Source organism: Sinohyriopsis cumingii, chromosome 15, assembly GCF_028554795.1.
Source record: "Sinohyriopsis cumingii isolate HCF-2022 chromosome 15, ASM2855479v2, whole genome shotgun sequence".
NCBI classification, from domain to species: Eukaryota; Metazoa; Mollusca; class Bivalvia; order Unionida; family Unionidae; genus Sinohyriopsis; species Sinohyriopsis cumingii.
The window spans coordinates 117,583,166-117,597,884 of NC_142975.1; the positions used below are offsets into that span (position 1 = coordinate 117,583,166).

A 14,719-nucleotide genomic window follows, 5' to 3' on the forward strand; every position below is an offset into this window, starting at 1 on the left:
AGGATAATGTGACTGGGGTGGGACATCATGCTACATGTCTCTGGCATGATGTCCAAGTGCTAGACATCACTATAAACTGCCACATTGAAGACTTTGTAGCGATATGACTGAAAAATTGTTAAAACTATGTTAAAAATCCAAATCACACACACAGTAACAACACTAGTCATTGGGACAGTGCGTGAATGTAGAACTCAATCGCAAATGTAGCTAACATCTTTAAACATTCTTACTAGTGTGGCCACTGTATGTCTGACACTTCCACAGTAAGAAGCAGAAAGATAATTTTCTATTATGAGAAAAATTCAACCGTATCTTTGGAAATGTCTGAACAACTGTACCATGCACAGACTAACAAGTGCAAGGATGAATTGTAATGACAACTGATCACCTTCAAAATCCACTCTATTACTGACAGTGGCTATGACTGCATCTAGTTAAGACTAATCCACTATCCAATGGATTTTCAATACAGTAACATGGGGTTTTCCTTAATATCTTCATGGTTGTGAAAATGTATGATATTTCACAATGCTAAAGTCTACCAAATTGTTTCGGCTTGAAAGTATATAAAATGCTTTTTAAAAAAACGATTGTATTATCTTTTAATCAAATTTGAATTTCCTGTCATTTTCTATAGGCTTACATAAGAAGATAACTTATTTTCAATTGGACAGTGTCACTTTTGGGGTTCGTGCACACTGACACCTTTTGAGTGTCCAAAACCCCATTACCCCTGGAAGACTAGGAGTTATTATGGGTTAAGCATGCATCATTTCCTTCAGTGAAATGACTTGTAATGCAATTTCTCAATATATTACATAGCGTGATGGCTCTCTGTTGACCCAGACCATTGTATTATAGTCCAGCATCGCTGTACTTCAAGAAATTGGTGAAATTATTTTATCATTGTGGGAACCCCATATCTAGATCATGGTATATCCGACTTCAGTTACAACAAAGTATGTTACAACTGACGTTTCACTTTGCAAGGAGCTGACCATAGCCCAAACATGAAATCCTCCTATTCTAAAGCTGAAGATAATGGGTAACAATGAGGTTACAATAACGAGTGTTGAAGGATGTAGGGATGGACAAACAAAAGAACACCAAGAGACCATTATGCTGAGCTTCCACAAAGGTGGACCATTATATTGAGCCTCTACAAAAAGTGGACTTGACAAAAATACCAGAGTGCAACAAATTTCAAAATTTGAGATTCAGGTTGAGTTTCTTGTTCAGAAAAATTCTTGAACATGAGGTTAGAGATAACTGAAAGAAAAATCAACACATTTACAATCAATCATACAATCATCCATCAGATATTTAGTATATCTAGTCTACAAGTGATGATATAAAATTAAGGAAAAAAGGGGATAAAGTTGTGTACATATAAGTTGTATATATGAATAAGTAAATTAATAAATAACAGAGAACCATACACATTATACACCTGCTCAACATTTAGTAGTCCTCTGTGTAGGTACTTGGAGGGCACAGTTGACTGAAGATTACTGACCAATGGTTGTAAAAGGCTTGGACCTTTAGTTATGGCATGTGGTTTTGAAATAAACTTACTTTGCATAAATCATTATTTTCTAATTAGACTAATTAGACTGATTTTTCTGACCTTCACACTCTAGAATGTAAAGGTTCCTTTATTACGCAAAGCACAAGTTATCCACTTTCTCTAGAACAAAAATGATTCTGCTAAACCAACTTTTCTTTGAACCACAACAGTAACCTTTGACCTTTTGACACCAAAATCAGAAGGCCTTCTCCATACCTAAAGTGAAAGTCCACAACAAACTGTCATAAAGATATGTGTTCTAGAACAAAAGTTATCACGCAAAAAGAATCTTTCTACTTTTAGTCACTATGACCTTGAGCTTTGAACATCTGACCCAACATCAACAGGCTTCCTTCTTACCCAAGTACTTTACAAACTTTGGTAATGGGTATATGGTCAATAATGGAAATACTGGTACAGAAACCTGTTTTCTTCTTTCAATTACATTGACCTTGATCTCTAACCTCTGACCCCCAAACCAATATGTCTTGCATTATAATTGAGGGAGTCTTATACTGAGAGTATGATATTTAATGAGGTGATAAAAAAACACAACATAATTTATTCTCATTAGCCAGGAACTAAAGTGTGACAATTCAAGCAGCAAGCTAATTCAAAATTCAAAAATTCATGGGATTTGTGACTATACCCCCCAAGGCAGCAGTATACTAAAGGGGGTGGGGCTTATAGTTAAGCACCAATTTTGCAGTTTCATCAATTCCCACACTGCAGTTAAGGCTAGGGCACATGAGATACAGACAAATGGACAGAGAGATGTGGACAGGAAGAAAGTACAATATTTCCAACACTAAAGCATGGGGATAACAATGAAAATAATACATGCAACCTGCTTCTACTATGGAAAAATTACAATGAAATCAAATATAAACTGATACATCTGAGCAACTACATGCCATAAAACCAATGAAACATCCATAAACAAAAGAACTGAAAATGGAACTTTATGCACCCTTTTTTAAATATCTCCCTGCAATGATTTGACTTCTCATGTATGTGATACACTGTCTAGTTATAAGAAACTTCTATCTCTGTGTAGAGCTTTATTAGAGCATGGGGCAATGGTAGCTTAGATGGTATTTCTTTGAACTTGTAATCCATGGGTTATGATACCTGCTCAGGCCAGTCCTTGGGAAAACCACTAAGCTACTATTTCCTCTGAATGTTATAGCCAAAAAATACATTCAACTGTCAATGTAAATTTTTTTTTTTAAAATGCCATCAATAAATCTCATACAAGTCAGAAGTGAAACACCAAACACGGAAGAAAGGTCACAAAGAAACAAGGCAGAGTTACATTTCCCTTGCTGTGGCCATGTACTGTGTGGTAGAGGGCATGACTGTGGTACAAAACATAGTCATGGTGTAACACATATCTGAATAAAGTTTTATGAAAACATCTTCATTGGCTCAAATTTTATAGCACTGACAAAAAAATGGCAACCAAGTTACATTTTCCTTTGCCATGACCATGACCTTGAGACTGGGAGCATGAATTGGTGTGTGATACACTGCCTGATCAGTTACATATCTGGGCAAAGTGCCACGATTGGTTCAAAAACTACTGCCAAAACAAGGAAACAGGTTGCAGAGTTAAATTTTTCTCTGCTACTACCTTGACCTTGTGGGAGAGCACGATTGTGGTATGTAACATACTGTCTAGTCATTATGTCTACAATTCATCAGGGTAATATCTGATTGTTTTCAGTGTTTAAAAGTTGTAACCTGGCCACCTAGTCATGACATAGATCTGGGTCAAGTTTTACAAAAGAAACACTTCAGTTGTTCAAAATTTACAGTATAAACAAGGAACAAGGATTTCAAATACTATCATCCAATCAGCCTTGGTCAGTCAGTGACACAGTGCTTTACTCTAATTACCTCAGCACTAAATGCTTTCTTGTTATGCTGTACATAAAACACCCCGCCCACAACATAATATGTCCGACATAAAACAAGAATCTAGACATAAATAAAATGGAACTGAAAACTAATTTTCACCTCAGTACATTCAATCTTAACCTATCAATCAGAAATGGAAAATGATTTTCTCAATACAAATTGAAAAGGGCCAATAATAATTATGGATAGTTAAAAGGTTAAGCTAAATGCAAGTGTTACTGAACAACGTTTTATATCTGTGATGTTAAAATTTTCTACAATGGAACTGATGGTGGACATCACATTTAGACAATAGTTATTTTTTCCCTTCCAGACACCTTTTGGTAAACAATTTAAACAAATTGTGACCCAGATAAAATGCAATTCATAGAACCAGGAAAATCATTTCAGACTCTATCTAGCACAAGTCTTATAGGTCATGCAGACATTCATTACCAACTATTCCAGTGCTGGGTGTAACTATTCCAGTGCTGGGTGTAACTATTCCAGTGATGGGTGTAACTATTCCAGTGATGGGTGTCAATTTTTAAAATCTGATGGAAAGTATTCACTTTGTCTGAATCCTCATATATCCATTTTCCTTTGGAAGATCACTTTTTACATGCTCTGATAAATACACAAGACAAAATCATTCTTCAAGTACATGGAAATTTTGAATGATGTCAACCTAAAGGCATGATCCACTACAAGCCAGACAATATTGTGTGCCCTGATGTCACAATGACTGCAACATGTGTGGAAAAAAAATGTGCACAACCCTATTAATTCATATGAGAAACCCAGTGTCCTCTTTTCACAGCCTGTCCAGTTCAGTACCTGGCCACCATTGTAGGAGTCACAGCAATCAATAATTTTCATCGGGAGTTTTTTATTTGAAGTGCAGATCATTCAACAATCAGGATTGAAAATTTGTTGCTTAAACTATATAATATTAAATTTTAGAACAATTAATATATGTTTAAATGTGCCTACATGACACAATGACATATACTTTAGTTGGGTTTTGTGATAAACATGTTGTTATGTTATTTTTGCTTGACATCAACCAGAAAACAATACACTTGAACACTATTTCTGTCAAAGATCAAACAAATTTTGATAAACTTCTTTAAGTTTATCTTTTGCAAAATTACTAAGATATAAAAAAATAATGATTTGGCTGAGTCTGATTTATTACTTTAACACTTTTAAATATTGGTAATTAGAATTATTACTGTCTTTTAAGCTCTAAAACAGATTAAATAAAAAAGTGAAATTTTAATACACATTATCTGCTGCCTGTGGTTGCATCAATTAATTTATTGTTGATAATATACCAAGATAAAGACCAAAATCCTCTGTAACTTAATTTAGTAACCTGCAGACTGGAAATTTTCTTCATCTTAATTTGCTTTTCATACTAAGCAATTCACATTAAATACAAAAAAAAGATAACAGAAGATTGCTGGGGAAATCATTTAGTCTATACAAAGTGGGATTTCATTTTAACAAATACGATATTAAGTGGATACATCTGTTTATTTTAAGCTGCTTTAACCTTGGTGCACAATTATTTTTCTGCCAATAAATGCAAAATGAAACTGCTGTATTTACTTATGGGTATAAAACTGATTCTTTTTTGGTAAAAAAACTGAATCTTAATCCATCTATTAAGCAGAAATTCTAACAAGACTTCTCTCCATGCACTTGCTCTTATTCTGTCCCATTTTCTGGTGATTTTCCAACTTTGATGCTGTATCATTATGTCATAATCTCGCTGTAGCATATATCAGTAAAACAAAAAGAATTAATAGGTGTTTCCAATCATCCTTATATAATGAGCCTTTTTAATCATGATTCAAATTATGACCCTTGAAAAAAAATACTTTATTTATTGTAAGAAAATGTTATACCTACCAGCAGGACTTCTGCATAAACAAGAGACCCAAGTGAGTTTAGTACTGCTGACATAACTTAAGTTTTAAACAAGCAGGATTGTGAAGTATTGTAAAATCACATCCTATTTATACTATCTCACAAACTGTCTATCATGTTGATTCTACTTATTGTACTATATTATAATAAAACTTATTTTTAAAGATAAAGGCATGATTAATATGCAGTCGCTTTGATATTGCAAAAGAACTTGATGATACAAGCCCATATTCTAATTATGTATCTAAATCGAATCAGAATTAGCACCTTCAGAGTGATAATATGTTCAGCCAATCACATGCAAGATCATCTTATAAATTTCATGCATTAATGAAACGGTCCAAAATCTTGATGATATAAGCACATATTCAAAATCTGATCAAACTCAAATCACAAATATGACTTCCATAGTGGTAATAATGCTCATAACTAAAACAGTCCACGACCTTAATGAGATATGCAAATATCACAACTGTGATTATAATTGGATCACAAATATGGCTTACACAATGGAAAAAACCAAAGCTCATCCAATCAAATGCAAGATTACATCTTTATTATACATGGAGATCACACAATATCAAACCGACCTAGTATCCTGATATTACAAGCCCATATTTTAAGTCTGAGTAAACTCATCCAAGATTATGATGACATAAACCCAAACTGCATGTCTAATTCAAATCAGATCAGAAACTTGGATTCCAGAGTAGTAACAAGCAACTGTTGATGCATGGATGACAAATAATGGATTATGAACAAGACACAATATGCATGACAGGTCATGTCAAAAGCTCATTTGGTCCAATGGTTAGGTGTGCAAAACAAAAGCAGTATTTTTAAATCCTGTGGCCTCTGCATAACAAAACACAAAATAAAATGTAAAATTATGTGGTCTCTTTATTAAAACTTAACATTATGATGTTGGGGTATCAAAAAATGTCAGTATGCATCACAACACTATAACAGTTCCACAATTTAAAGAACCATTCAAGTTAGCTTGTTTGTTTTAATGATACTCTTATGCTTAGCACTTTTCAATTAAATAAATTTAAAACACATAAAACAAAGCTAATTTGCTAGGTAACAAATTATGAGTAATACCAAACTATGGTTATTAATAAAGCTTGATTGCTAAGGCAACTGCTCTAACATAAGTATGTTGCTATGGTGATACTTCTAACAGTCAACATGCAGCATTCTTACCATTTGGCCACTAGCTTCCCTCTTATAATCTGGCACAGTGAATCTATACACCTTTAAAATTTCAAATTGAAGCGATAAATTCATCTACAAGGTAAACACACCCTAGCATGCAAATGTGCACTAAGCATATTAAGGAACTTCCAGGACGTGCAATCTTAGCTCACCTCTATCTAGCTTGTATTAGTCTCCAGTAGCCATTGTAAACATGAATTATCATGCAGAAGATACAATTTAGACTAAAGTGATTCTGACAATTAAATGTTGACCCCTTTTCCAACTAAAGCTTCTTAAGCAATTTTTTAAAATATCTTTACATTTAGCTGTTAAACTTTTAAAACTTACACAATTTTAACTTTACACCATGATAGCAGGGCATGTGTTTTGAGGAGCACGATCGCTTGTGCATGCCATCACGCTTCTTAAATTGCTTCCAAGAGAGTAATCCATCACTATGTCCAATCTTTTTGTTTAAAATAAAGACTTCCAGATGTTCTCTGAGTGAACTTCTCAATTTTAGTCCCAGATTTCATAGCAGTTGCCTTTCACAAATACTGATTTGTTTACAGGTTCCACCATTTTGAAATATGACATCATGTACCATAAACAATGATTTCGTGAGTGAAGGGAATGAATAATTCTCAACACTAGCAACTCTCCTGAATTTTACAAAACACAAGCCCTGACTATATATCAGTATTGTACTTACATACCATTAAACCATACACACACAGAAAAGCACAGCACAGCATAGAAGACAAAACAATACAAGAGAATATTCTTTTCTTTGATATGAATGTAGAGGTACTGTAGTGAGTTTATTAAAATCAGAGATTCATATTGTTTTGTATTATTCTTTAAAAATCTGCTTCAGAAGCTGTAATCATTGTTCACTCCTAGAAGGCAGAATTTAGTGGGTGAAAGTCACTGGCTTGAAGTAACAGCAGAGTGACTACATGTATTACAAGCATAGATCATGCATCAATAATTACCTGATTAGTCACTAGAGCTGAGGCTTCACATGAAAAGCCTGAAACATGCAGTCCACTCATCCAGTTCCTATACTCAATGACATGTACAATACAGTCAACCCACCACAATATATAAAGTATAATCAATTATATGGAGAAAAAAACTTTACCACTGAATAAATATTTGTATTCCTAGCAGGGTCTGAGAAGGCTATGATGTATATAGCATAGACAAATCTATGTGATTATAAGCTCAACACATTTAATCAACCAATGTTAGTAAAACATTGAATACAGGTCACAACAACCTTAGTTATTGTTAAGAGTACAGTACTAATGATGATACATCCAATTGAGACGCATCCAATTATCAAGTTCTATGGCTGGAATATAAAGAGCACCCAGTAAATTAACTTTAAATGCCAAATTTATCAAAGTCCCTGAAGAATGGTATATGGGTCACAGAGACCTAACTCTTTGCAAAGTCTCTGAAGAATGGTGTATGGTTCACAGAGACCTCTTATTTCAATAAGCATGTAGTACTTATCAAAATTATCAAGATGCATCTTCTTAATAAATTTCATGATTCTAGGCAGGATAGTATGTATATACCATGCCAGAAATTTGTGTGATCATTGGCAATATGAAAACACTTTACAAATGGCAGTGCATGCTGAAATATAGGTCATGATGAGCTTTTTTGTTTGAAGGGCATGGTATCAATGAACATCAAAAACTAAACTGAAGCCAACCCACTGAAGCATAAAATATGGGCAGTAATGACATAATAATGATATGAGAGAGTGAGTGAGAGAGCAGAGCTCATCAACATACTCTCACCAACCTGCAAAAATCTAGGTACATGTATACTGCTTGCACCAAACATGTGGTCATGAGCTAAATGTGACGTCTTAACCATTGCCAGCAAATGTGAATGTATGTCAAAGTGACCATTTTTACCAATGTGATATGAGATATAAATAATACCAGAATTTAATTAATAATCACAGTTTAATTATTCAAGCATGACACATTTAACCAATGGCACTGAAGTATGAAATATGGGCAAACAACCTACTTTTGAGGTAAGGACAGCTTACTCATCAATGATGCATACCATTACCAAGTTTCATAATCTCTTGCATAACAGTATGCACATGGAAGGTAATAAACCTATATAATCACAAGTTATAAGCAAAAACACAGCATAAGCCAATAAAATGTTCCATGTAGGTCACCATGACTTTTCTGCATTGCAAGGGGAGGGTAGTAAGAGATGTGTATGCAATCATTTTGTTTATGATTTTGACATGAACAATGCTTGAGACTGAACCCTTGTCAGTGAAGCATGATTTATGGGTTACAGTGACCTCCTTCTATGCTGAGGGTAAAGTACTCACCAAGATCAGTCCCCTCACCAAGATTCAAAACATTATTTGGTCATGATCTTCATGCACAAACTTCGGCAAAGCCAGTGAACTGTGAAAGTAGGTCACAGTGACCTTTTACTGTAAGAGTGTGGAACTAACATATATGCATGAAATCATCTAGTTCAATGATTCTAGCATGTCCAGAACTTGAATAATATACAAAACACAAAAATTTGACCAAACCCAATTAAGTATGAAATGTGGGTCACAGTGATGAGGGTGTAGATGTCATCAAAATGCATCTCCTCACCAAGTTTCATGATTCCAGGCATGATAGTATGTATACAGTGTGCAAAAGCACTGAGCTAAATGCAAAACTTAATTAGGAATGCCATGTATTAGTATGTACAAAGTCAGCCTCTTTGGTACCCTTTCCAAGGAGCAGGTGCTATGTAACCCACTCCAAATTATTAACTAGAACCTATAAAGAATGGCAGAGATGCAGTTAGGCTGTACAAGTTTAAATGGTTTTATTCGTGCTGATGCTGATGCAAATGTTGGCGCTGAGTATTACAATAGCTCTCCCTGACTTTATAATGGTGTGCTAAAACTTATACTGTCATTAATAAGAGTGACCTATGAATGCATATTAAGGATACCAAAATACACATTCTATGGGTATTTTATCTCGTGATAGGATATGTATGCTCACATATATTAATTAACAAAGTAAACTGTAACAATCTACATTTGAAAATGAGTGCAATCTTGACCATCTAACTATAAAATGTTTATAATGTGCAATTATGTAGGCTAGATTCATCAATGGGTCATTCATATATATATATATATATATATAAGTACATGTCATGTAACTCATTTCATACACCGTTCATCAATGGCTGCCTTTGTCGAAAGCTCTGATGACAAGTGACAGTGCCTATGTTAAAACACTTAAGTAAATGGTGTTGCTGCTACAAGATTATTACATGTGTCCATAACTGTGTTGCTAATGATGTCATCAAGAGCCTAAAACAGTTCTGATTACTGACACCTTTTAATATTACTGATGCACAGTGATAATATCCTGATGACAGTTACACTATTTCTGCCATTATCTACAAAACAAATTTAACACACTCCGGGTCAAGTCCCAAGGCCCATCTTGTAGACAATTCTTTTTCTTTAAGAAACCAGTACATGTAAAATGATGTTATTGATGCCTGATATCAATTAATCAAAATATACTAATGCTAAGAAATGGCTGATTATGTTAAAGATGCAACTCTGCATTGCACTGAATGAGAATCAGATTTGTATGTAGCTGGGGTTGAGAGTTGGGAATAAGGTGTACCTCAAGTCTATAACATCACCAATCCATATTTTTTGTAGATGTTGTTATCACACTAAACCCAGCAAAAATACTTCACTATGAAAATATAAGGTAACATCACCCTGCTTTCATCACATTTGCTTCTCTAAGTGATTTTAGCTACAAGAGTATGCAACTGTCTCTGCAGTAAGACATAGCTTGCAATGTATTTTTTATTTCAGCCAGATTTAGAAATACGCTATTTGGAATGAGCATATAGACTGCACGAAGGTAATGTTCTGTCAATGTAATGCAAAGTCATTTGTTATGCTCAATCTGAATTAGTGGTACTATCTATATGAAACAGGTTAAAATTAATATTTATTTCCCGAATTCTAATAATGCTTCAGACAGTTGTTCTAGCTTTGACCCTTTGACCTTCCGAGACTTCATTGATTATACAGTGCATTATTAATCTTACCAATTAACTTTACAATAAATATCATCCTATTAACAAGCAGCTCTGCCAGTAATAGACCTGGTGTTTCTTTGTGTGATGTCGAGGTTGCCTGTAAAAAAACTCAGAAAGAACTTATGCCATACCCTCAGCATTGCAGTAACTGTTGTTGTTTTGCTGTATTACTGTTGTATTTAATGTCATTATGTTTACATATAAATGGATATCTCTCATTATCAAATTTGTTGAAGATCTTGATGATATAAGCCAATATCCCATGTTTGATCAAGATTAGTTCACAAATATGGTCTTTAGAGTGGTAAAAAGCCCTTGTTGACAGAAATTTGATGCATCAAAGACAAAGGGCAATACCATAAACTCACTTAGCCTTATGGCCAAGTCAGTTACAGAAAAAATTAAACAAGTACAGTATGCTGGGCAAAAACAAAATGTTAAAACTGAAGAATTTGATGCATTACAATCTCCCATTTTTTTCAATATGCAATTTAGGAGATAACCGGCATTCAGACATGCATAAAAATATAGGGGGTTTCATGGTTGCAACGGAATTACTGATTATAGCACCTAAAATTACCTCCCTTAGCTCCAATGCGCATGCCCACACAAAATTTCCAGTTCCGGAGAGTTCACCGTTCTACACTTGGTTAGCGAAACATAAAGTCAACAAAGGAAGGAACCTTAGCTATACTACAGATCATTACGGTTAAACCAATGAATCAATTATATCTGCCAAACATATTTTGTTCATACTAGGATAATAATTATAGGCATTAAATCAGATAATTAGATTCATTCAGTGTCCATACTTACATTATATCAGATAATTAAATAATATTTACTTTCCATACCCAAATGATATCAAATAATCACTTTGCTCTATGATTTTAAACATTTATTGCGCATTTTTGGTTATATAACTTTAACGAAAACAATCTCAACAATTTGCATTCTTCATATGTTGATATATCCTTCTTTCTCAGTTACTTTCACAAGGCTAATAGTTCGTTTATAACACAAGTTAAGAAAGTTATAACACAAGTTCGACAAGAAAATTATAACACGAATTTGATATGTCAGCTGATTTGTAATGCTGAATATTTTAAACCAGAATTTTTTTTTTAAAAATGGAACACAGTATTTTAATGTATTCAGAGGAACTTAACAAAGCAATAATTACATTAGCTATCATAACGGTAAAGGAGTGTAATTAATGCAGACGGAATATTTATTCATATTTGGGTGCAAATATCGTACAATATTCAGATTAAATAACATGCTCAATGACGGTTTTTTTGGTTTCATTTTCTTTTTGACCTTTGAGACATCAAATATCAGATGGTACATGCAATAATAAATTTCAGAATGATTTTTATTTGCTTATGCTGACACGTAATAACTCTCAAATTTGCAGGGGTCTTTAGGCAACATTTCTGATTGCCACCAGCAAATTCATCTAGAACAGCCTTCTTAAAATTAGTTTATTTCTGTTTAACTTTCCCTGCATCAAATATGCAAGTTTTAAAGATCCAATTATTTCACAGATTCCATCCTATTACTTTGGTTCGCCTTTTAAATCAATATTGATCCACGTGACCAGATGTGAAATTGCAAACAGTATGATTTAAAAAAGAGACTGCTTGTAAGAACATGCTCTTCAAGTCAATAATAAATGGATACTCACAAATATTCATTTTTGTTGTCATTATCTATCAGTCACTCTTTCTATCTTAACATAATTTTAAACTCATTTTTAACCAGAAGTATGTTTATGTAATATACTTATGCAAACACACATTCATTCAAGGATATACATACCCATGAAATGAGACAGACATACATCCAGACAGACAGGCAGATAGGTGAGAGCCACAAATGTCCTATACATTGCATAGTGTGTCTAACATCGATATTTCTCCAAATAATATACTCTATATGTTTGTTCAAGTGTGGTTGACATTTGTACATTTTGAAAAAACTCAAGTTATTTCATGAAAAATATAATGAACATTATTAGAAAAGCAACAGTCTAAATCAATAATAAAAGAACATTAAGAAGTTAGAAATTTTTTCTCGTCATTCAACCTCCATTAACTGCTATGATTGAAGCTGTAAAAAAATAAACATATTTTCATTATTCTTCAAGTGAGATAAATTGCAAGAACTTTTTATGCAGCGATACACTTTTGCACAATCAAATAATACAAACTAGAGCATAAGGTAGTAATGGAAAGATAATGAAGTTCTGAAATGGACAGATAATATTTATATGAAAGCTGGGAGCAGTGCAAGTTAGTGAGGAAAAAAAGATGTCAAAACAATTTATCAAATATTGATAGAATTTCTTTTTAAGATAGTGAGATATCGATCCTGCTTGCATAATGTGAGTGGTCTTCACATTTTCTTGATCTACATCTGCCATCTTACTTGACTGAACTATCTGGAAGTGAGTCGCACCGATATGCCCACTGGTGTTTTCAAGGGGAGATACTAACCGTGAAACCCCTTATAGCAGTCATAATATTCTGTAGAACAAAAACCACTTGTTTCATAAATTTCATGTGAAGTGAGGATTCATATAAGATAAATTTAATCAAGATTCAATGACCCAGCTTTATATGGTGAAATGTTAAGTGAAAATTTCCAACAGTCAAGTGAATTTTCTAGTATTTCTCTTTAATGAAAAGGATGTTCAGGCAAAAATATTGCTGACTCTGTTATACTTTCTACCATAAGTTTGTTTTCCTTTCGTTTTTATCAAGTCCAAACAACCACTTCACTTCCATTCTTTAATACCCAAAAATTCAAACCTGAAGGAAAGCAGACAGGTCACAACATGTATTACAACTGGAGTTAGAAGTTCTAGAAAGTAGCCTTTCACACTATCAAATTTAGGTCTTTGAAAATGTCTACATTTTAGCTGGCTGAGTAAGGACTTTATTCTGGGTGAGTACAACTGTTTATTAATGCCTGAATGGGCATGTAGAGTTTGTAAATATTTCAAGTCCTGTATAAACTCTTCAATTTTATGGTTTCCAGAAATGTTCACATGACAGTTCAAAGAGCTGCAAATCTGTTCAGTTGCATGACTGTAGTTACACTGTAATTTCACTTGGAAGTCTCAGACATGAAATTATATTTCATAAGACATGACAAAAAAATAAGAAAGCAGAATACAAAATGTTGAGTCAATGCCATAGTGTCATGTCTAATCTAAAGATGATGCATCAGATCACCAAATCTATACTGTACTTAATACTGTAAAGACTCTTCCATTAAAGAAGACATACCAGAGCCATAGCACAAGTTTCATTTAGACCCACAATCAACACATGATTTTTCCCCATGATGCCCACTATAAAAAGGAACATCACTGCAAAAGTGTGTGTGTGTGTGTGTGTATGTGTGTGTGTGTGTGTGAGATTTGGGATTTTTAATGTAGCTTTAACAATTTTTTTTCAGTCATATCACTATGATGTCTGCAGTGTGGCAGTTTATACAGGCTCTGCAAATGAACATTAACCTAAAAATATCAGCTTTGCTTGTCTTTTGCTCCTGGTACATCCTTATAAGTGGAGTAGGCCTAATGAAGTATTCAAGATTCAACATTCCACATACTGACTCACCTGCCAGTACTTTGAACACACTATAAGAACAGTACGTTGGTTGTATGGGCAACACGTCAAGGTCTGTGCATTAAGACAGCGGATCTGCTTTGACTCATCTTCATGAATAGGTCGATTCTGTAACACACAAAATAACTGTAGATTTTAAAAGATAGAGTCAAACTTATGCTAAATACCACATTCTTTAAGAGGACATCTGTCTTAAGAGACACAAAAATTTGATTCTTTCTTTGATACTTTACATTCCAAAAAAAACCTGTATTAATGGACCACCTGTAATAATGGACCACCTGACTTCAGATTTCAATTTATTTTGGTACAAAGACAGGCTCCAGTATATTCTAAGTGTCTAAATGTA

General features: G+C 33.8%; 1 protein-coding gene across 6 annotated transcripts in view; it reads right to left on the reverse strand.

The window, feature by feature from the left end:
* Positions 1-14,719, reverse strand: part of LOC149782560 (WD repeat-containing protein 7-like) — a 146,785-nt gene that overhangs the window by 82,357 nt on the left and 49,709 nt on the right. For all 6 annotated transcript variants that reach the window (XM_089934006.1, XM_089934003.1, XM_089934008.1 and 3 more), the window contains one exon: positions 14,362-14,478. In XM_089934006.1, the coding sequence (XP_089790132.1) occupies positions 14,362-14,478 (117 nt within the window). The remainder of the gene's footprint in view (positions 1-14,361; positions 14,479-14,719) is intronic.